A 24378-nucleotide genomic window follows, 5' to 3' on the forward strand; every position below is an offset into this window, starting at 1 on the left:
TTAGAATAAGTTGACAAGTTGTGATACATTTGATCAATGCTTTAAAATTAGTTTTGTGGAATTTGCTTTTATAAATGAATTGAATTAATTAGTTTTTGGATATGCCACATCTTTGATAAAATGGATTAAGACTGCGATAAAAAAAAGATTTGTGAATTTTCTTGTTTTCCCACTTCTGCTATGTATGTCAATTTCCTAGGGATCGAAAAAGTAGTTTCTAGACATTAATAATCAATTATTCACTTCTAACTGATTAACCCTAACACCCCGCAGATCTGCCTTTGAACGCACTGAAAGAGAAGGGAGAGAAGATTATGCCTTATCTTGTGGTTGCTTATCTGACCTATCAACAGAAGCCATATGTCTTTAACCACAACCAGAGATCTAGAAGCTTCATTTTTGTGTAATTTACTTTGTGTTACTTATACTTGTATGAAGAGGACGAACTGGGGAGATTTTAAACGACACGATAAACAGGGGAAACCGGTCTGAGTTTACTCTTTGTCAATATAAATTGACAACCATATAGCATACCAGACACACACTACGATATAGTCGCTGACTATGTTCAGCATAAGACCTTTTTTTTCAGATTAGAGCAAAAAAAAAAAAAAAAATCGGATTTGTTTGTATAAGTCAGGTACATCTGAGTCACTGATATTCTTTTTAAAATGCTGTACGTCACCAACTAACACCGGCGCGGCAACTGCCTAACCGGCTAAGAAATGATGCGCACCCAGAAAAGGTGTCATGTCATGATCTGAAAAGGCTCAATTTGGTTGGCTACCACTGAAAAAGTCACTCCGCTATTGGTCAGTCGTGATGTGTGGGCGTTAGGGTGAATAAGATGGACGTCATTGGTCTGTTTCACATGTCTGCTGATGTACCCGGTGTAAATGTTCGATAATCGGACTAAATACATCGGTGACCCGCGCTAGGTTCGTTTTCGTATCTGTTTTATATCGCTTTTGTTTGTTCATTTATGTTATTATATCATTGGACTCTTCTTTTACACCGTTGAACTCTTACCAAAAGGAAGGAAAGGCTCGTCTTGTTGGCTAGCATAATACCGTGGTAACAGACGGTAACAAGAGCTAGAGTCCAGTCTTTTTTCTACTCAAACGTAAGAATGGGAGAGGAAATAAATGAACATACGGGCAGCGGACCTGTTAACACCAACAGTAATGAGAACAACGGAGAAACTGCCGACGGGGGAGCAAAATATTACACATTAGAGGAGGTCCGAATGCATAATATGAGCAGTGACACGTGGCTAATCATCCATAATAAGATATACGACATTACAAGTTTTCTAGAGGAGGTAAGAAGCACTCTTTTTACATGCACTGGTTGCATTTATTTTGACATCAATGTTCTTTCAGGATCTTTTACGTTACTTGTAGACATGTGACGTGTAAGCTTACTTCCTGAATTTCTGATAATGTCCTGCTTTTGTGTGTAAAGTTTGTTTCTTGTTCATTAATGCTGTTAACAGAGACAGAATGCAAAGTACTAAGTCTAATTTGGAGTTTCTATCGTGTTTAATGAGATTATTTTTAAGCTATCTCTGTAAAATTGACTAGCACTAAGACATTTTAACTGTTAGGACTCAATATAACAGCTTTAAAGAGGCAGTACCGTAGTAACACTTTTATATAACTGTCACTCACAGGTAACTGTGACTCAGGTAACTGTGAGTGACAGCAGATTTCTTAAAAACGTTTGTTTTTGAGTGTACCTCCATTATGTAGAGGTACGCTCTACACAATGGAGTACATTCTTCCATAATTACCCACCAGAAAGTATGTTCTTACATAATTACCTACCAGAAAGTATGTTCTTACATAATTACCTACCAGAAAGTATGTTCTTACATAATTACCTACCAGAAAGTATGTTCTTACATAATTACCTACCAGAAAGTATGTTCTTACATAATTACCCACCAGAAAGTATGTTCTTACATAATTACCTACCAGAAAGCATGTTCTTACATAATTACCTACCAGAAAGTATGTTCTTACATAATTACCTACCAGAAAGTATGTTCTTACATAATTACCTACCAGAAAGTATGTTCTTACATAATTACCTACCAGTGGCTCCTTCCTGTATTTTAGTGTTTGGGCAACATTCAAAATGCAACCAATTCACCCAAACAACTTTCTTGGGATTTTGACATCACTGTTCATAATTCACGTTATGAAAGCATGATCTTATATAGTAATGTTTTTTTTAGATTGTTTTTATTTTTTTTAAGGTATTATTTCTCAGGCCATAACCCTGCAAGGTTGGGATAATTGACCCTATCCTGGTCCTCAGGACCTACTGTCCTGCAAGTTTTTGATATGTCCCACCACATTTAAATCATCCCTGTTTGCTGCTCTTTGAATTAGCATCCAGGAGGGGAGGAGGTTTTGCTGGAGCAGGGAGGGTCTGATGCCACAGAGAGCTTTGAAGATGTCGGTCATTCTACAGATGCCAGGGAGATGCTCCAGCAGTACTACATTGGAGAGCTTCACATGGTAAGAAGACAGATGGTTTCTTACCTTCTTTTTAGCTATGCTTTGGTTATACTCATGGGGTTCTATGAGTTTCCTACATGGCCATGAAAAGGATGGAATTTCATTTGCAATGGATTCAGATTAAATGCCAAACAAAGCATTTAAATTATATATATATATATATATATATATATATATATATATATATATATATATATATATATATATATTCCTTTATTTAATCAGGTAAACCCCGTTGAGATCTAGATCTCATTTCCAAGAGGGACCTGAGCAAAAAATTTGCAATACATAGCAACCTGGTTACAAGATAAAAACAATTAATACATATGCACAAGTATAAAACAATAAAAACAATTTAAAAACAATGACACTGTTTCATAGAATATTGTTGCCTATCTTTAAGAACTGCTCGAAATAAGAAATTATATTTGGGGAAAGAATGGCGTTACTGATCACACTGTGAGATAAGATCTGAATTTAATCCAGGATATTTACAGTGCATAATATTGTAGTAACTATAGATTTGCAGTCATCAAAGTTTGTCCAGATGCCACAAAATCAGCACTGTTGTTTCATGATTGCATTCATGTCCATATTATCATAAGAAGCTCCCAGAAAAATGTAAAGAATTGAGTCAGGAAAACTAGGGACGATTAAAATGCAAATTTCACAAAAAACAAGTCTTTTCTATTAGATTATTTTCACAGTGTCAAACTACCAGTCAGTAAAAGCAAACAGTTGGTGTTTGCTTTACCTTCTTTGTTACCTTCTTTGTGTTTGTTACCTTCTTAATAAAATGGTAACAATTTGTCATGCATATAGATTGTGTCATGCCTGATTTCAAGTTTTATAAGCTTTTTAAGTGTTGATTTGTCACACTCCCTCACAAGCTTATCATGTGAGCAGCAGTTTTTGATCCTGTGAGGGACAGCAAGTTGTTTTGTGTGTTTTTGATTTTCATCTAAGTAAAATGCTGATAAAAATTTAAAGACTTTTCTTTTTGCTTTTAATTTTGCGTTTAAGGCACCACATTAAGTTTCTGTATCTCTTAAACAAAAACGTCCATTTAATTAAAAAAAAAACTTAGTTGGAAATTTAGAGTGGTGTGCAGCTTGCTACTGACGTTTAATGAAAGGCTAAAATTGAGTCATCATTGACGAAAGATATGATTTCACACACACTGCTCTACCTTAGCTCCAGTTCATTTGGTGACGATTAACAGCAAATTTATACTCAAGGCACTTTGCAAGAAAAACATGTTTTATACTAATCAGATCAAACCACCACAATCTAAACATATAGAATAATTCAAATTCAATGACTTAGATGCAATAAAAATGTAGTTTTAAATGCAAACGATGTCAAATGAAGCCCAGCTGATTGGAGTCATCCATCCCTTCTCTTGAGCAAGTATGTGGCGACAATAGACAGTTGATTGCATTACACAACTTCTCATCCTTAGTAAGGATGCAGTTTGAGTTTAAACCTGCAGAACCCAGATTAGTGTAAATGTCTGTCTGATGTGATTGGCTGGGGGTTGGGAGCACATTCATATGAAAAACTGATTGAGTTTAATAAATGCTTACTTGCTCCAGCTACATTTACATTTATGTTATGAAAAATATTTTTTTGTAAATACTGTAGTTTCATAAAACCTGTATGATCCCATAAGATAAGACAAAATTTGACATTATAATTTAATTCATCACATATCAGTTTGTAGGGGATGCTTTCTGAAACTTCAACTTTCTGTACATTATTCTTAAACTATAAATATTGCTGCGTCATGTAGTAAGAATTTATGTGTATATTGAATTATTATACAAATTATCTCAACTACACTTTCTTATGTTGACATTATGCTTGTGTGCTGCAACATTAAAAACAGTAATAGTGAATTTCTGTGTTTGTAGGAGGACAGGAAGAAGGAGAACACAAAGGTAGGCACCAGTCCACTCTGATCCTCCAACTTTTACATAATTTAAATTTTTGTTTTCAAAACTTTTGTTTGAATTCAAATCATTTCTTTTGCTTTAGGTAGCAGACGCTAAAGATTCTGGAGAATCCAGGTGAGACTGTGTGTTTTGTCAGACGTTTCACAAGTTTTATTCTGAGAAGTAATAAATACTATGATTAGAAATCTTTGTAAATATACGACAGGTTGTAATACTAACATGTAATTGCTATGGCTTCTTTTCAGCAGCTCCTGGGCCATGTGGTTGATACCCACCGTAGCTGCAGCTGTTGTTGGTGTCCTGTATCGTTTCTTCATGTTTGAACACAAGTCTTCTTGAGAGCTTTATTTCAATCTTCTTATCTGGAGGCCTTGCTTTTTTCTTTATTTTTATTTTTTGACCAAACCCATTTCATGCTGAAAGAAAAACACAACTGTTTGCATCTTCTGCTACAAGAGAGAAGGAACCACTTCATAAATATTTGTCCTTGTTTTGCTACATAGTGTGCATGAAACACAAAGTCAAAAAAAAAATATATATATATATGCCTTATGCTTTTTATGTAATAATGACGTTTTTCATAAATAAATGAAAATGTGGCCCACAAGCTAAACTTTGAAATTTATACCAACTAATTTAGCACTCAAGTGAAAGATTTGTTTACATGTCCACAGCAAGAGACAACATGACCAGCACAGCAAGAGACAACATGACCAGCATTACAGTGTGAAGATAGACAGCTTGACATAAAGCAAATTAAAAGCAGACACACCTTCATTTTTATTATGGATAACTACCATATTTACCTATTCAGTGAGAAATGTTACAGAATTTCATTTACAAGGATGTAATTTTTCCTCAATGTACAGTTATGCTGTCTAAGCCATGTCTGATTGCATCTGTCACTTTTCTTGCAAATACAATCTGTCCAATATATATATATATATATATATATATATATAGGTGTTAAATTTTGTTTGTTGGTCTTTTTTTAATCATGGTGAAGTATGCTATGTGATTATTTAAGACAGAATGTGCTTTCCCTAGTCTTGTTATATAAAACCATTAAGTAGTAATATTGTTTTAGTACCCTTCATTTAATCCTTTTTCTAAAATGGGTTACAGATAAAAATTTAGTAAAGATAAAATAGTTCACCATTAAGTTTAGCTTGTTTTATGTATTGTTTGAAAACTGGGGAACTTGCTCCTAACATTTGAACCATAAATGTGGGTCTTGTAGCTTACAGTTGTTTACCATAGATCATCATAATCATCTGTTTTCAGGTCATACGTTCTGCATAGCGTTTAGTTCAAGATGTCTTGAATTTTATCTTTATTCACAAAATGTTCTTTAAGGATTGTGGTACTACATTTTAGCCTTTCATTAAACATCAGTAGTAACATTTATCTTCAATTCATACTTGAATTTATCCAATGAACATTTGCTAAGATAAGAGGTACATTTTTTGTCATTTTGTGCTCTTTGTCATTACTGAACATCTGTTTGAACTGAGTAGAAACTTAATTATTACATTCAAATTTGTAAACAAACAAATGTATGCAGAAATGGTATGATGTGATTAAAGACATTTTAATAAAAGGCTTCATTATTGACTAAACTATAATACATTATTTCTGCCTGTGGAGTGGAGGAACTTTTGTAAAATTATTTTTACACTTTTTGCAAAATTAGTTCTTTTGCAGATCACCTTTTCAAGAAAATAAAATACGATCATAATAGAAAACTACAAAACTTGGATTAATCACTTGGTGGATTTTAATCAGAATGCCTCAAATGTCTTGTCATCTTCACATGAATTAAACTCCGCTTTAAATTTTTTGTAAATCAAATCTCAACCTTTTAATTGCGGTGAAAGGTCTAAGCGTGTACTCTATGAAAGGTTCATATTATGCTAACAAGAAGAAGACTAAACTTAACTGAATTCAAAGTGTAGCAAAATAAAGTGTTAAAAATATATATACATTTTTACAGTAATTGGACACTTGAGGAGCACATTTGTTTTTTAATAGTCAATAATGACATCTAACTGGTCAAAATGTGTCCACTTAGCTGCCTGCTAACTTTACTCGGTCACGACTCCACCACTTGCATCACCCACTGCTGTGACAGTTGTTGACAAACCTGTGGCTGCTCTCTATGTGCACCAAAGTACAGTATTTCCAAAATGGATCATCACATAAGATTAATTTTTTCTTAATGAATTTACAGGTAGATCAAAAATTTTTCATATCCCTGTCTTTAAATTATTTTCAGTCAACCAAAAAGTTTGTCTCCGATAAGAAATAGGACAGGAATCTATCAATAGTTGTTAAAGTAATGTAAAAGTAGAATGGTGATAGAAAAGAATTATTTCTGTTTTTATTGTTGACCAACATTTTGCTCGAATTCCAAGCCTTTGAAGTTGAAAGGCCTCCTTACCATCACCCTAATCTTTGGACTTAAGAATCTAAAACCGATGCATCTTACCGTGCTGAACTTAGTTTTGTCTGTGTAAGAAATGTACCCTTAGTAAACTTTTCCAAGTGTCATTTAATCACTTCAGTTTCCACTAAGTGATATTCAACATATTTTAGTGCACAGTTTTAAAATAATACTTCAACATTGCATGCTTTGCTGTTTTTACTCCTTAGTCCCAGACACAAAGGGAAAGATCCAGGTCAGTTGCACACGATGTGAAATTGTTTAATATGTACTGAAGTTGTTTTCCTAATTTAAGCTGGTAGTTTTAGCTGCAAATCCTCAACAGCAGATGTTCAAACATTGATAAAGAGACAGAGTCGCAGAATCACATAACGAAGGGCCTTTGTTCTGTCAAAGCTGGTAAACACAAGCATATCTGAAGATAACGAGAAGTGTTAATTAATGAATATGTTTACATTTATAACACAGCTCATAATAAAACCCCCAACTTTTCATACAAGTAAGATGTTAAATGATTCTACAATAAGAATTTTAAGTTATATTCTTTTGAATAATAGACTTAACTATAAACTGATTTAAGATATAAAGTTGCAACACAGAATTTGATCAACTATTATTTTGCTCTACAAGCAGAGTTAATCCTCACTTCATTTTAAGTGTCATTGCTAAAACGTTCTTGTATCCTGCATTGTGTGAAGATTACATTACGACAATATAACCTTTTTATAGTCCAGCCCTTCTAAAAGCAAATAACTGTGTGTCCTAGAGTATGTCTGTGTGCTCCTGTGAGCTACTTTCCTGGCATGTAAGTGGACTAGAGCAGGAAAAACTCATTATTGAAATAAAAGCCTTTCCATCTGCACCCTCAACAAGAGCCCTCACAAGTTAGAGTTGCTATGGCTGATAACATACACAGTAGATGTTCACACCCAGTGATTCACCCTTTTTGTGGCTTGAAGTCAGTAAGAGATGTCAACAGCCTAGTCCCATCATTTTATTACTTTAAAACTAAATACAAAGATGTTTTCTGATTTAAAAAAGAAAAAAAGATGTTAAGTGACTGCAGTTTTTATCATTGATTCTCTGGAATATTGAAAAAAACCCAAATACAACAAACACTCATACTACTTGTAATAAAATTAATTGAATCTTTCAGAAATTCTCTAACAATTCTGACATAATTGTTGAATTCCGTTTGCCTTATTTGCATTATTTGATGTAACCGCAAGATGGCAGTGTAAACCCAGGATTTGAAAGTTGCTGTTGCTTCCGTGAAAAACTACTGTAATCTCTACTGAAACGGCCACTTTAACCACTGTGTGTTTATCTGTAGGGTTTCAGCGAAAACAGTGAATCCATCATTGTCACACATGGTCTTTAAAACACTCAGTGAGGATTAAAATTAAATCAGCAACTCTCTAAATTGTGACTGGTATTATGAACTCAGATAAAGACCAAACATGAGTTAAATTTTTTTAATGACAATCCACTGATAAAGCTGGACTCTTAAACCAGTTTGGGAGTCTACTGTATAAAAAACAAGTAAAATGAATTTTTATTTAGAAATGTTCTTCTTTGCTACACTATAATATACAACCCATGCATTAGTTTCTTGCTGCCTGTACTTTCAGTCTTCCATAAGGCCGTTAGGTATTTGATGGCCTTGATGTAACACTAAGATGACAGGCTCAGTAAAACAACATGTTGCATCTGCAGGAACATCAGATAAACATTACTCGCCATGACTGAATCGCCTGTCATCTATTAGCAGCCATCCTCAAGGAGAACTTAGGGTGCTAATGGGCAACACTTCACCGTCCTCTTCAGAGACCTGCTTGGCAACAAACGCAGGACAACTAAAAAATACCCCATTTGGATGCAACAAGAGCAAAGACTCTGTCTATATTTGATTAAGAGGAAGACTTGAAATGTCATGTCAACCTGTTCTTATCCAGTTGAAAGTAAGCTTTGATAAATTGCTTTTGTTATCAAATATAGACAGACTTTTAGCAGAGACCAACAGTGTAATATTGTGGTTGCCAGGCTTGGAGTCTGCCGTTTTGTGAGTCTCCTAAAAGCCTTTCAAAAACACTGTATTGCCTGAAGGACAAGGACCAGTCAAAGCACTATGATGCAGCTGTTGCTGGATTTCTGAGGCTGAGTTTTAAAAATATTTTTCAGCAATCTATTTACATATAATTCTTACAATTTGTTTAAAATGCATGCACTGGGAAGGAACTGATTAACAATGCCACAAAATTTTGTAACATTATAGTTTTTCGGGATTTTAGTGCTTGTTAATATTCCTTTCGATCCTTATACATTGTTAATACCTTCTGCAGCATCATTATCTGAAGGCCGAAGCAAAATGTTACAAATAGAATATCAGTTTCAAATTATTTTGGACATGTTTTTAATATAAAACTTGTGGCTTAACCTGTTATCTAACATGTTTCTGGTAGGTGTAAATTAGCATAATTCAATTCAGTACTCATCATTATTCAACATGTTATGACACAAAGCACATCATGACTACAACAAACTAAAATTGTATTTTTTTCATATTTAATAATCACAGAAGTGAGTATGCAGTTCTTATGGAGCAGCAGTTCGGTGTTCATTCTGGTTTAGGCATTTCTCAGCTTATGTGGACGTTTCTCAAGTATGGTGGTAATAGGTTATTGAGGTGTTTGAATCACTCTTTACAAACCTTCTGCACTTCAGCACATTTGAAGTACAACTGTTTTAAGTTCACATGGTTCTAATGCTGCAGCATGAGAAAGCAATGGACTGATTTGAGGAAAGAAAGCAAGGTTTTGGACAATCATTGATAATAATAGTTTACCAACATGCAGCCAGAAAATAGGACCTTAAAAAATCTCAAAACACACACAAGTGACTCAAAGGTATCATACTTTATTTTGCTCATCATCCTCAAATCATTCTTTGTCTTTATAAGTGTACCAACTAATATAGGAACACAAATACAAAAGTCATGAACGCAGTCATGTTCCCCATTTTTAGTGATGATTATAACAAGCAGCAATTTAAAAGTGTATAAAATATTTCAATTCAAAAATCAACCTTTACCATGACAAAACTTTATTTAAAGACAAAAATGCTTATTGCAATGTTGAATACAAACTCACTAAGGTGTTCATTCCTCCTGATTATTTATAGACTCTGAGCCCAAGATCCTCCAAATACAAGTTGTCTCTTCCTGCCATGAACGTTGTGACCTTTCTGCAGTCCAGGTGCTTAATTACTTTTCTCCTTGCATGCACTGAAATGCTGCAACTTAAAGGTTAACCTCTCTTCGTTGGTATATGTCAAATAGTTTAAAATGAACAAAGGTTGGTAGCCTCAGTAGTTCAAAGTGTTTGAAACCAGGTTGCAGCCTTCACAAAAATCTCACATGAGAGGGAGCCTAAATATCACTTTCTTCTGATGAGCTAAATGACAGATTGTGAACGACTGAAATGTGTTGAGATAAGTTTCAGCTTGACGCATTTAAAAAAAAGAAAAAAGGTGTATGCAGAATAATGACAGGCCTATCTGTAGCACAGCCAAAAGTGATGGCTAGCTGTAAAAATAACTAAAAATTTGATTTAGGATGCCACCTTGGATTGAAAATTAAATCCTGACAATGGTGCATCCGTTTTCAGTTGGAAATAATAGTTTAAAAAATAATGTAATTCATACTGATGCTGACTGTATTTTAGTTTTACACAGAAATAGTCACCATTACAGTCTCTCAGAATTTTAACGCATTTGCCCTGCAAACAAATTGATCGTTTATTTTTGCTTTAGTTTGTTAAAACACCAATAACTGGGCAAGGATTTTAAAAGTGTGCAGGTCACTGACCATGTCCTTTACGCTCTTGTTGTTTCTGGGTTCAGAGGTTTTAAGCCAAGCTCAGCAAGGTGCAGGTGGAGGACACACTGGAGGTACGCTCATGAACCATGTTGTTGTTGTCTAAAATTCCCGAGACAAACTGTGCTGACGACGTGCTGCTCCACCCAAAGGTGTCTGCCAGTTCAGGGCAGATGGCCAGAGCCAGCCTCTGCAGAATAAGATGGAACTTCCTGCGAAAGTTTTTGTTTATCCAGAAGTAAAAGATGCAGTTGAGGAAACCATTGGAGGTTGGGAGCCACACCACAACGAACTCAATCCACTCTGGTACTGTGCTCCCAGAGACTGCTGTGGGACAGAAAATGTTGAATAAATATGAGTCAGCCTAGTGACAGAAACAACAAGTGTGCACAGCTCTCAAATAAAAATATTATCTCACTTTTGATTGTATATAATCAATGCCTCACTGCCCAGGACGTCATCTCTTCGTGGGCAGCGTGAGGGTCATGCACTACAAAGAAATACGACTGTTCATTGCATCCGACTAATGCTGCAGGAATCTGACATGAATATCAGATTCTGCTCCAAATTAAAATTCTCTCAGTTTTTTCCACCTTCTGGGCTGCACTTTGTTGCCTCTACATAAATAATAGATAGCGATAATTTTAAAAAAAGAGCATATTGTATGCATTTTGGCACTGATACAACCTATAACTTAAGCATAAAAAACTCAATATGTACACAGGCCAAGCGTGGAGAGAGATATTCTGCACTGATTACAAATGCTGGGGTTATAGATATGGTAGTCAAGTGAATCCCAGCAACATTGTAAACAGTGTGTCTGGACACAGTGCAAACTAACTGCTTAACTGTCAAAGTGTCCTCTTTTAAGGCCTAAAAGCAAAGCAGAAAAATTATTTTAAAGGGTTGTTCTGTTTGTATCAGAACAGCTCTGAAAGAAATGGGGCTGTTTCATCAGGATGCATCATCCTTCAGCCGATTATCTACCATATGCCAAGTATCTTTTATCTATCATCTCTTTGAGAATTATTTTTAATACCATTTTAGTGCTGTGAATTGTATGTACATTTTATACTGCACAATTTTTAACTAGCATGTTGTTGAGCTTTGCTTTTGTCTAGAAATATAATTTTATGTAATATCTGCTTAGACCTCTTCTCTGCAATCAGTGGCAACGTTTTTACTCGCAGGAACACAAATCAACCTCATTGTTGAGTAATTTGTATCTACTAAGGTGAGTTTCTTTAAAACCTCCTTTGCAGTCTTATAGCCATGACATCAACCATCCAGGTAACAAGAAACAACTTGACAAAATAAAATGAAGTATCTGGTAGAAAACACAAGTCAATCTACACAATTAAATACCCTTGACATTAGATACACAAAGGGCTTATTTAAAAAAAAACATTTTGGAAAGACCTAAAACTCAACACTCATTAAATCATCAATCAGAAACTGATGAACAAGTGACAAAGTATTATTTACATTTTCAGACAGATAAAAAACAATATAATTTAAACACCTAGCATGCCTCACCTGTTTCTAGTAATGACATTGGCTATGAATATCTTAGAGCTTTACAGTAAATTAGCTCATGGTCAAGTAGCTGAGACTTAGTGGAACCAAGTAAAGTGCTTTACTGTTGGGCTTGTGATCATTTAGACGAGAGCACACTTGCAGTTTAAATTAAGACTCTCGGCTTCACTTTGCAAGGATTTTCATCTGTATCTGATAGATTAGAGGCCTGCTTGAAAAAGAGGGAAAAAAACGTCTTCACTTCTAAAAATATTCTGCCACAACTCCACTTTCACACTGATTACTCCAAACCTGCACATGATCAAGGTAAATTAGAAAAAGCCAAAGAAAAAAAACAAAAAACAAGTCTGAGTCATCGCCAGCCTTAAAAAAGTACATCATGCCCATGATTACATGAATAACTCTGACAGCTATTCCTCCCACAATCTTGGCAGAAACTGACAGATTTGATGGGGGAAATGATAAGATGTTTAATTTTGAAAGACAGATGTCTGTCTTACTATGAAGCAACAAGGAATAAAATATTTTCTCATATGAAGTTGATATAATATGCAAAGCGCATATATACACATGATCAATATCCGAAATAACTGTAACAAAAGCAGAAATCTGTTCTGTATCATTCAATACATGCAGCCAAAAATGACATTAGCATATTTGATTCTACATGCTATGAATGTCTCAAGTCATCACTGTGACACAGAGCACAACTCTGTTAGAGGAGTTACTGATGCAAGAGCAATAAGTGACAAACAGGTGCAACTCAATTTGTTAGAATATCAACAAAATGTTATTTCCATACTTCAATTCAAAATATGGAACTCATTATGTTGATTCATTTCAAACAGAGCAGCATGTTTCAGTAGTTATTTCTGTAGATTTTTAGAACCATTGATTACAGCTATTGAAAACCCAAATGTAGGTTTCTTTGAAGAATAGGCTATAACAAAACGGGGATTGTTCAACATTTGTTAAGGAAATGTTTTGACCTATGAAACCCTAAAGAAAACCACTGACTAGAAAGTAGCCTAGCAGACAGTGGATGACATGAGAAGGGTAGAAATCCACAATCATGGAAAGTTTAGTTGAAGGTAAGTGTGGTAGAATAAGGAGCACAGGCAACAGAGATTGTCACAGTTTTGAGAGGAACATAAAGTAAAGTCCATTCAAGCAAGTGGGGAAGATTCTCTGAAGTTGGAGCTTCAAGAGCCATCACAGATGTAGCCATGATATCGGCTGTCACAGCGGTATTTCTTGTGTTAAGCCACACCTGAAACTGTGGCATTATCTGAAATATTTTGTCTGTGACAAAAGACAAAAATGAGAAGACTGTTGCTCAGTGTGCCTAATTTAGCTTAATTTAAAAATCAAAATCCCAAAGTCTAAGGAGCAAAGAGACACACAAAATCTAAGTTGCTTAATGATTTTCCATCAGTAGTGGTGAAATTTAGTAAATATTTAAGACAAAGCTAAAATTGTGAAATAAAATATACAAAAATACACTTTCTATAAATGTTAGTGAATGAGAGATGTCTAAATAAGAAGCAGCTGTGTGGGCAACAAGTTTAGAATAAAAGTTTGTTCATATTTCCACATTAAATGCTGTTCAGATGTGATGCTTTGCTTACCACTGTAGATCATAACCGCCATGCAGGGAGTCCAACATGTGTAGTACGCTGCCATCACAGGTACGAGCACTCTTGCGGCAACATTGTGCCTATTGCGCAGTGCACAGCCGTATTTGCGCAGTTTCAGCCTCTGTCTCTTGGCCGCGCACCACACACTCAAGTTTGCATATGTCATGACAATGGAGCAGGGGAAAAATATTAAACAGGTCAAACTTAAGGTGTAGGCAACGTTTGTAGAGTAGGACGGGTTGCAGACCAGCGACGCGGTGGAGAAGTGGACCTCGATGATGCCATCTGGGAATGTGATCGGCGACAGCAAGAAGAGAGGGAAGCACCAGGCGAAGGCGATGAGAAGCAGGGTCCTTTTCCTGGTCATAAGAGTGGAGTACTGCAGGGGGTAAAACACCGCGATATACCTCTCAAGGCTGATGGTGGCCAGCGTGTACATGCAAGTGGAGTAGATGGTGGCGTTGCAAAACGCAACCACATGACAAAGAGTGTCGGGGCCCTCACTGTAGTCCTTCAACAGACTCACCCAGAGGTTCAGGGGCATTACCAGCAACCCGAACGCAGAGTCCGCTGCGGTGAGAGACAGCAGGAAATACCGGGAGTTTCTGGACCAGCCTGCCACGGAGGAAGTGATGACCAGGAGAACTGCTATATTTCCCAAAGTGATCATCACCCCCAGTATAATGATGATGCTTATTTTGACGGAGCGGTGGGTTAGTTCCTGCAGTCTCAGAGAGTCTGCGTCCGACAGGTTGGAGTAGTTAGAGGTGGAGAAGTTAAATGTTAGGTACATTGTTGCTTATTTAACTGTAAGTAAATCATGCATTTAAAAAGTGTTGACAGGCGAGAAAAAGGAAACAAATCTATCAGTATAGATTGAGTTACACTGGAGAGGAAACAAAACTGCAGGTTTTCTTTCAGAGGTGGGGCAAAAGATCAGCTGCACACCTGCTGCAATCAGTGACGGGAAGTCACAGCCACTGCAGCAGCGCAGCCTGCAAAATGCTTCATCTGCAGCAGTTCAGACTGAGAAGCGCTGCATACAGGAGTCAGCAAGTAAAATATCTGATGAATATTTTACTTATTCAACAATAAGTAAAATATTTAATTTCTGTGCAGGCTGAACAGAAATTTTCCTCTTCAGCCTGAAAAATCCCTCACTCACTGCAGCACATTTATGCAAAACCATAAATTATTATATATGCATATATGACTGTTCTCCTTGGGCAGCCAGTATATAAATATTTCACAATATTAACTTAAGAAAGGACACAAAGAGAATAGTTTAGTTGGAACATTTATGACCTGTTTTTCTCCTTCATACTGTACTCATTTTGAATGCCCATCACTGACTGACCCATCATCTCACTTTGCTAACAATGACAGTGATCTGCCACCCCAGTAATGAAAGTAGGTCCAATACGGCCACCCATTTGAAAACTTTCTTGAAGCACTTCCATACAAAATCCAGGTAAGAGTGTGCTAAATATCTTTTTTTTTTTTAGCTGTTACCCTATGCTATGAAAGGTCTGAATGACACAAATGTTTTCCATTCCAGTACCTTAAATGTTAAATAAAGTTCTGACACCATTTTGTACAGAAATATGTAAACCTAATTCATCAATATTTTAAGCAGAATCTTGTCCAAATTTTAGAAGGAATACATATTCTAAACTTTTCCAATTTTGACTTATGTGACAGCTTGTTTGTAGTGCATATATCCTCTGCTAAGTAAGCACGGCGATATTTCTGTAACAGCCCCATAGCAAAATACCAGGAAATGGCTTGACAAGAATCATTTACTAATCATACCGAAGGGCCTCTTCATTAGGATGCAAGGAGAATTGGTGTGATTTAGTAGGTAAAAGACTGCATTTTTTCCCACACATCATTAAAGATTTATTCTATAATTTATTCAGGCAGCAAATATTGTGTGGGTGAGATGGGAGACAAAATTCACACAAATTTTGTTCATAAAAATAAGCATTTATTTGGAAACTCTAAGGAAAAGGGAAATTTTACAGGAAATAGTCGGAAAGAAAAATTCCTTCAACAAACAACCTTTGTTTCAAAAAACAATGAGACACACACACAAAAAGAAAAGTTCAGCTCATTAAATGAACTAAAAATCATTCCACTTTGGATGAAATAAGACAGCAGGAGGTTACCGCTTATGTCTTTTGCTAATGTTTTTGTCAGTGAAATCTTTTAAAAAATGTTGCCTTGTAACATAGTTGTGTCTGGAAACATAAAAGACCAGTTGTTTTCACCTTGAATGTTTGGAGATTTTATCCACTCAGTATTTGTGTTTTAATTCTTTTGTTTTGTGAAACTGAAAGCGCAGTTGATGGCTGACAGAGAACAGTCTGTGGTTTGTTGATGTTTGGAATGGTCCTGTGAAAGATATTTGGCATAAGTTATACCAGGTATTACAAGTGTAATTCATCAATATTAACACCTACAGAGAGGTGCAAATGTTATGTTATGCAGTGTAACAGATTTCCATCCTTCCATCATCTTTACCCACTTATCTATTCACGTTCACAGGGAGTGGCTGGTGCCGATCTCCATCTGTCTTTGGGCGAGAAGTGGGGCACACCATGAACAGGTTTATCACAGACACACAGGATAAACAACCACTCACCCACACATTCAGAGAAATCAATTGGCTTAACAGGCTTGTTTTTGGACTAGAAGAACTCATGTATGCACTGGGAGAACATGCAAACACCATGCAGAAAGAACTCAGGTCAGAATTTTAACCCAGGACAATAAAAGTCATTACTACTGAAAATAATGTTTTTGCCATACTGTTACAAGTGCAAACTGAAGCCAGTTGGAGCAGTTGTTTAGGACTATGTTTACACACCTTTCTTCAAAAGGTCCCACAGAAATTGCAGTCTGATGTCTCACAACCAATCATGCTTCAATTTCTGCAGTCAAACACCATCTTCTGTGTCTTCAGAGCTGAGAGGGAGCTGCTAGTGTGACTCTGTCTAAAAGACTTGATACGTGATAATTACAGGTTCTGGTTTAGGCTTTATGAAACTTTATGCAATGTCCTAAATGAACCTGTTTTCTTCCCTTTGCATTTCTGCTGCAAAAATGCATGTTGCATTTATGGGTGACAGTGGTAGGAGTTCATTCCGTAATCTTGGGTTGCCAGTTTGAGGTCCCACTCCATCTGCCTCCCTTATTGTGTCATTGGGCAAGACAATTCACCCGCCTTGCCTGCTATTGGTGGTCAGATGGCCCCGTTGTGTGAATGTGTCTGAAAGGGTGAATGACTGAATGAGGCACTTTGGGGTCCTCGGGACTTCATAAAGCTATAAGTAAAGTCCATTTACCACAAGATAATTTCTTTCTTCCTACACACTTTGATATTTAATTTATTTTTTCACATATGAACAGAAAATAGAGAAAATGCATTCTTCCTCTTTTCGCAGGAAAGATTGCTCATTCTGTGTCTATAAAGAATATTTAATGTAGAAAGCAAATACAAAATATAAAATGTTTTCTTATAAATCTAATGAAGAAGTGAAAATGGCCTTATTAAAGTGTAAAGTTATACAGAACAATTTCAATGTACGCTTTTAGTATAGCTATAAAAAAACCCATTGCTGTTGTTAACCTCAGACACAAGCCCGGGAGGAAAAGACTGACTCATCTTAAATCGTTTTTAATCACTGGCAGAGATAAGATGTTACATAAAGTCAAGCTAAATATCATAAATTCCAATTATAGTCCCTCTGTTTATGGTAGAAGTGCTGGTAATTTCAGACAGTTTATTGGCTTTTAGGAGAAGAAAATGCAATAATAGAGCTTAAATTTGTCTTACACAATTGACCGCAAATTCTTCATACCACTGAGAGACTGTAAATTTCAAGAAATCCTTTAATTTTACCAACATGTTCTATCTTACTGAAAGTAATTTAACATTTTGGAGTGCAACAAAGTCAATAAAGTAAAAGTAGCAACTTGGTTAACACTAAAGCAAATAGGTAAAAACATTTATTAAATAATCAAACATTCATCTCTCCCCACCCATGTTTCAGCAACTGAATTTCTGTTGTGTATTCAGATGAACATGTAAGACCCCAAAATTCATGTATCCTACATAATACTTAAAGGTCACATTTCCACATTCTCTGATTCACACTGTAATGATATGGTAAAGAGGCTTTGCTCATTTTGCATTATCTTGTAAACAAATGTTGACAAAACTGAAGTTTTTACACCTGAAATGTAGATGAGTGGGAGTGTAAAGTCCCACAAGAGAAAATCACTTTTAGTTGTTATCCCTAATCTGTTCATTGTAAATTTTAGAATTGAATACATGTTGTGCTTTATAATAATGTTTCTTTCTTCCCACTCATTTGACATTTAATTGATTTTCAAACTTTTAAACCCAAAAGACAGATTGGGTTTAAACAGATTGAGAAAGTGTGTTCACTTAAACCCTTCCTTCTACATAGCAGAATTTATAAACACCAATGTATGAAACATATAAAATGTGAAATCTATGATTTTCTAAAAAAACAATAAATCTCATGTATAGGGAAAAATGTATCTGCATAAACTAAACTTGGGAGCCTATTTTGGAAAGTCGCTATGCAAAATCCAAATAAAAAAATGGACAGAATAGATTGCAACAGATTTAATTTCTCTCTGTGCCGTTCACCATAAAGCTTGATGTTTTAAAATGTTAAAATGATTTGTGTGTTGAATCTTTTAATGGAAAGAAGTGCATTGCAAAGCATTTTCATAGCACTGTTCATTCATAAAACCAAAAACTTCTTAATAAATGTGAGGCAGCACTAATCCTGAGATATTTTATGCGACAGAGGGAGTGTGTTTTAATCTGTTTTTGTTTCTATGTTGGGTCTGCATGAGTGGGTGCCAAAGCCAAAGCCCCGCTTGCCCAAAGGTGCATGTTTAAATGTGGTTGATCCCAAGCGAACATGAGAGAGATGAAGAGAGAGGATGAATTCATACATGCTTGCAATTGAATATCCTGTGAGTGGGCAGCCTCCTCCTCTGGCCACCTACTGCGCAGCACTTCCTGATGTGGAGGAAGGTAGCCATCGATTTGATCTGTGCATGTGTGCTTGTGTGTGAGAGGGGCTGTGTGGGCAGTAATGCTATCTAATTCTACCAGCGAAAGATGATGCATGATGTTTGGTGGAGGGAGGGTTTGATGGGTGATTGCGTAAAAACTTGGAAGTCGATGTTGACAGTATGCCTAAACGATAACAAGACTGTTGGTGGAGACAAAACTCAACCCGGCAGGTTCAAAGGTTATGACTGTGATGTCTGTTTATACTAATCCTGTTTTATGGGAAATACAAATGCTTTATTATGTGGAATCAATACTGAATTCAGTTACTTTGGTCTGGTCAAAAATCACCCAGAGAGTGAAGGGGAGAAAGCCCAGAGTGTGCTGGAAGTGAGAACTTTCTTCAAGAAGAATTGCGCAGGAAGGAAATGGCAATGCTAGGTTAACAAAAAAAAAAAAAAAAAAAAAAAAATATATATATATATATATATATATATATATATATATATATATATATATATGTGTGTGTGTGTGTGTAAATTGTTTTTTTGATCAAGGTAAAGCTGGTGTGTTTGGGGTCTTTGTCATGTTGATGACCAATTTTATGCCTTTATAGCATCACAGAGTCTAGAATGAAAATGAAGCGCCCATATGTTTCTAAAGATATGTTGTGTTTGTCAAACATGGTGTCATGCATTATGGACCAACAATGACTTTATCTGTCCAAATGACATTGTTCCAAGGCTTGAAATGCTAAAAAGAGAAAAAAAAACTTTAAGTAATTTACTACTATTCTTTTCATTATTTTTAAATTACATACATTACAAATTGTTTGTTTTATAAAGTGTCCTTTTGTGCAGTTTACTAACATTGAAATATATGTTTTTTTTTTACCTGCAGATGCTTTAAAAGTGGAATAATTACTCTATCAGAAATCTTTAGTCTGATTATGAGTCATTAATGATGGCAACATTCACTAATTATATCTAAAAGGGCACTACCAACCTTCCTTATTTCCTGTTATTTCTCACATCACACATTCTACATCTAGCTCATGTTGTTAGTATGCCAGGTTTCAGTCAGAAGGTTGGGAGAAGGAGAATAAAATCTTTCTGTCTAGTTCTACTCTTACACCAACCAGTGAGGTACCCCCTAAACAGGAAATGATGAAGAATATGAACTGAACATGCTTCTCTTTTTTTCGGCTAGATAATCAGTTCCAGGCTAAGCTCACAGAAAACCTGATATTAGTCCACTTTAATCAAAGTGTCCTTTAAGCCCTGTCTGCAGATATGGCTGTCTTTTATCAGCTTGCTCCTGATGGATGTGCAGAGAAATGTTTATTGTGTGACGTCACTCATGTGTGCGTCAAACCTTTTGATGCCGAGTGGCCTGCAGTGAATATCAATGAGACCCACTGAGTGAAAACTGTGCCTGAAAAGCCAGACTGTTGCAATTATACCAATAATTTTCTCCTCTGTCTGCCACTTTCGCTACCTCGGAAAATACGCCAGTCCCTTAACATGCCTGCAGTTAACACCAATATGCAGCTAAACAGTTTTAGGCAATCAGACGGTCATCACCAAGCACTTATATTTTCAGAATTGCTCTCTTGGATACAGCGCACCGGGTTTTTCTGTTTCCTTCTGAACTGCAGCCTGAAGATACACAGTGAAACTGTTACTCTAACCCAGCAATGCAATTGACATTTCTATGTAGCGACAGCTAATATTGCAGTTTCTACCAAAATCAAACCTTCTTGGAAGTCAGACTAGCTTGTATATATTTTTTTAAATTCGTACATGAAAAAAAAAAAAAACTTCAGATACAGAAATAATTGAAAAAGTCATACTCTGTCAACAAGAAATTTGATCCTCCAGTGTTATCAACTAAATTCTCATCACAAAGTAATTGTTGACTTTGGTTAAAAATCAGTGCACTGGATTAAAAAAATGGACTTTTAAAAAAATGGCAACCAAATTTAGTACCTTTGTAAAACTTCCAGCAAAAGGCCAGGATTTTTTGTTCAGCAGGAGTATTTTATTTTAAGATGTTTAAGATGGTGTAGAAATGTCAGAAATGGACTATAGAAATATCCATCCTGAAATAGAACATGTTGGAAACAATTGTGGTCCACTGAAAACCAAGGAATATTGTTTGAGCAATAAAAAAATACAATTAAGTGATGTGCTAGAAGGTGGCAATAATGTGGTAGTCAAGAAAAAAGCCCTTTACATCTTCTCCTACAGATGGTGGAAGAAGAAAGTAGAACAAATTAACGTTATGCATTTACTGTCAATTTTAGTCAAAACATTATATCAAAGAAGAAAGAACTCAATAGATTTATCTTCACTCATAAAACAAAGCCTAATCTAATTTTAGGTGCCACAGATGCAATCTTACTAAAGCAAGGTTGATCGCATAAACATGTTCATCTTCCAAATTAATGACAAGCAGCAGACAGAGATAAGCAATGTCTTCAACCTTCATCCATGGGCTCAGATGGACCAGCCTTATCTATCACAGGAGAATATGTTGTTTCAGGAACCCACAACATAGCCTCTCAAAGACCTTTCCACCTGCTACCAACCTACTGACAGCTGTACTACATCATCAAGGCAGCCATATTGTTTGAGGGAGTTCCAAATATACGTTTGCTTAGGACAGAAAACACAGATGAACTATACACAGATTTTCCCTGGAAAACTGGAATTAAAACATGAAGATGAAACTAAAGAGTCAAACAAGCATGAGTAAAAAACAGATCTTCAGTATTTAAAAGTAAAGAAGTAATGATGAGTTGTCAGCAGCTGTCTTTACCAGTAACACTCATTGGTGACATTATAAAGCAGCCCCACCCCTCCAGCCTGCTCCCTAAGTCCTGGCTTCCCTTCAGTCTACATAACCTCCTGTTCTGGATTCACTGTTGTATATCTTTAAGTGAGCTGGGGGAGTTGTATGCATTAGGATTTTCTGGGATTTTATCCCCAGATGAAGCTTATTTACTTTTCTGATGTTAGTGTTTGGTCTATTCTCACAGTGAAAGTGAAAAATAAAAGGGCACAAGATGGATATCTTTTAATATTACCAAAAGACTGACAGAAAAAAAATACTCTATGACAGCATACCATTGTTGTTCCCTTGTTTGATAAAATTGTTTAGTTTATTTACTTTATTTAAAGCACAAACAGAACCGATCTCTCTGGTTGCACAAAGGCACAGGCATGAGATACGTGTGTCAGATCTGTTGAGAACAGACTGTCCTGTACTTGTTAGTTTTCTCCTGAGTCAGAGAATAAAATAGTCTTTTATTTGTGCCTTAGAGGGGAATATTCACAGTATATTAGCAACAAAGTGATAGGCAAAGAGAACCAGATACATCTTAAAATAGTACAAAAATAAATACAAATAATAATAATAGACATTTTTTTTGAAATATTTCCTAAATAATGGAAGTGAGGTAACCTGTTTTATTTTGCTTAATTTGCCCAAAGTTTGTGAAAGAAAGAAGAGTCCGAGGTTGCTGACTAGTGCTGCTAGAATACAGTATCAGGGAGTTATGTTTAAAAATTATTGTAATACAGTTTTATAAAGTAATGTGCAACAGATTAAATATTTTAAACTATATTCCAAACTCACACATAAAGACATGTGCTAGCCGTCTGTTAGTGTCAATAGAGCTCGTAGTGTATTCATTATTAATAAATGAATTTAACAACTAATCAGACATCTTGATAATCAAGCTTTCATATAAACACTTAACAAAAAATCAATTTATCCAAATGTTTTTTTAAGACAATAAATAAGAAAAACGATTCTATAACAAACCTAAAGTTGCTATCACACTGTTCCCCATCTTATCATGCATGCTGCCTTAAAAACAAACACAAAAAACACCTGTTGCATAGGTTTAAACATGGTTTAAACATGAGTAAATGAAGAGCATTTTGTTGAACATTCAGAGATATCTCTGACATATGTGTTGCTTTTCATGCACTCCTACTGTGAAACGCTCATGTAAACAGAAACTATACTGGTGGAGTTCACAGTGTCCTGCTGCATTATGACTGGGTATATAACTTTACTATGATGTCACTGTGACTATGTTCGACTAATATTTATTTTACTATAAATAAGAAATGTCAATGTTCTACGAGTGTTCCCAAGAGGACAAATAATTATTAACTGAACTAATCAGACAGCTGAGATGGCTTAAGGAAAGTAAAGCCTCTACACACTGTGGTGTATGAATAGATGGTGCTATTACTGGGTCAATGCTGTAACGTTTGAGTCATACTGTAGTTGCACCGAGTCTGCAGCAGTGATATGATCCAGTACAATAATGTGCGCCGTATGTGGCGTGAGAGTGTCTTTCAACCGCACTGAAATGAAAGGCTGATGCTCAATAGTGTGATGAGAGTATAAGCTTGACATGATCAATAATTGTGTTTATTATATTTTGAATGCAGCATTCTGTATTTAAAAAAAAAACAAAAACAGATAAACAGATTTTATTTCTTAAAAAAATGTAGATAAGCTTAATTTAAAGAAACAATGAGGAGGAATTAGAATGTGATATATAAAGAAAAACTGATTTAGGTCAACCGTATAGGCCTCCTTTTTCTTTCAAAAACTAGTCAGAGCATGTATAAATCCAACACATTTTTGTGTGTTCTCTTTTTCTTTATCAGTTCTTCCTTTATGAGAAATCACAGGTTCTGGGTGAGTAGAAATGACAGTAAATGGAGCGAATAAAAGAGTGGTGTCAAGTCTGTGACACATGGGATGCCGGAACACCAGCCAGAAAACACATTTGTCTCTTTCTGCCAGCATGCCCATACTGATGCTTCCATTTGACAGAAGTGCTGCTGCCAACATCTAAACTTATCGCTGCCAAGTTAATGATTCATGGACGGACTCATTGTCACGGTGTCCACTTAATGTTACTGCAAAAACACAAAAATAGAAAGTAAAGAGCAGAAAGAGATTAGTTCCAGAGTGTTTATCTTTGTTAGTTAGCTTAGAACTGTGTCAAACAAAGTTTTGATAAAAACAGCAAAGCCCACAAATACTTCTTAGTGTATTCTTTTGATTCAGCTTCATTTGTTCTCTACACATCATGAAGTTAAAATAACTTCTGCATGTGCAATTTGATTATGTTGTGTAGCTACACAAAAGATGTGCTGACTGACGGGCAGGACAGCTCACCTTTCATCAAAAATGTTTCTGCTTGCATTCAGTGTTGTGTTAATCTGCTTTGTTTTTATTATGTTTTCCTGTTGGTTTTAGAAATTCAGCTTTTCCTCCTCTTTATATATTGTAATAAAAAGGTTTAAATGATGCCTCTAGCAA

At 35.7% G+C, this 24378-nt stretch overlaps 2 protein-coding genes across 3 annotated transcripts; one reads left to right on the top strand and one right to left on the bottom strand.

Moving 5' to 3' along the window:
* The first annotated feature begins 836 nt into the window (after positions 1-836).
* On the top strand, positions 837-6080 carry cyb5b (cytochrome b5 type B). 2 transcript variants are annotated; one of them, XM_028014306.1, is made up of 5 exons: positions 837-1321; positions 2397-2525; positions 4439-4465; positions 4563-4594; positions 4729-6080. In XM_028014306.1, the coding sequence occupies exons 1-5, from the start codon at positions 1130-1132 to the stop codon at positions 4817-4819; spliced, it is 471 nt and encodes a 156-aa protein (XP_027870107.1). In that variant the 5' UTR covers positions 837-1129; the 3' UTR covers positions 4820-6080. The 2 variants fall into 2 exon arrangements, with proteins under 2 accessions (XP_027870107.1, XP_027870106.1); XM_028014305.1 differs by having other exon boundaries at positions 839-1321; positions 4726-6080.
* Positions 6081-9825: 3745 nt separating this feature from the next.
* On the bottom strand, positions 9826-14965 carry LOC114142617 (histamine H2 receptor). Its single transcript, XM_028013975.1, has 2 exons — positions 13962-14965; positions 9826-11124 (listed from the first exon to the last, which is right to left on the bottom strand). The coding sequence occupies exons 1-2, from the start codon at positions 14761-14763 to the stop codon at positions 10829-10831; spliced, it is 1098 nt and encodes a 365-aa protein (XP_027869776.1). The 5' UTR covers positions 14764-14965; the 3' UTR covers positions 9826-10828.
* Between the last annotated feature and the right edge of the window lie 9413 nt (positions 14966-24378).

Source organism: Xiphophorus couchianus, chromosome 4 (assembly GCF_001444195.1).
Source record: "Xiphophorus couchianus chromosome 4, X_couchianus-1.0, whole genome shotgun sequence".
In the NCBI taxonomy this organism is placed as follows: Eukaryota; Metazoa; Chordata; class Actinopteri; order Cyprinodontiformes; family Poeciliidae; genus Xiphophorus; species Xiphophorus couchianus.

Coding starts and splice junctions, on each gene's coding strand:
- LOC114142617 (XM_028013975.1), bottom strand. CDS start 14,763: ATGTACCTAACATTTAACTTCTCCACCTCTAACTACTCCAACCTGTCG. Junction 11,125..13,961: donor GGCGGTTATGATCTACAGTG/GTAAGCAAAGCA, acceptor TCTGTCCCACAG/CAGTCTCTGGGAGCACAGTA.
- cyb5b (XM_028014305.1), top strand. CDS start 1,130: ATGGGAGAGGAAATAAATGAACATACGGGCAGCGGACCTGTTAACACC. Junction 4,466..4,562: donor GGAAGAAGGAGAACACAAAG/GTAGGCACCAGT, acceptor CTTTTGCTTTAG/GTAGCAGACGCTAAAGATTC. Junction 4,595..4,725: donor AAAGATTCTGGAGAATCCAG/GTGAGACTGTGT, acceptor GCTTCTTTTCAG/CAGCTCCTGGGCCATGTGGT.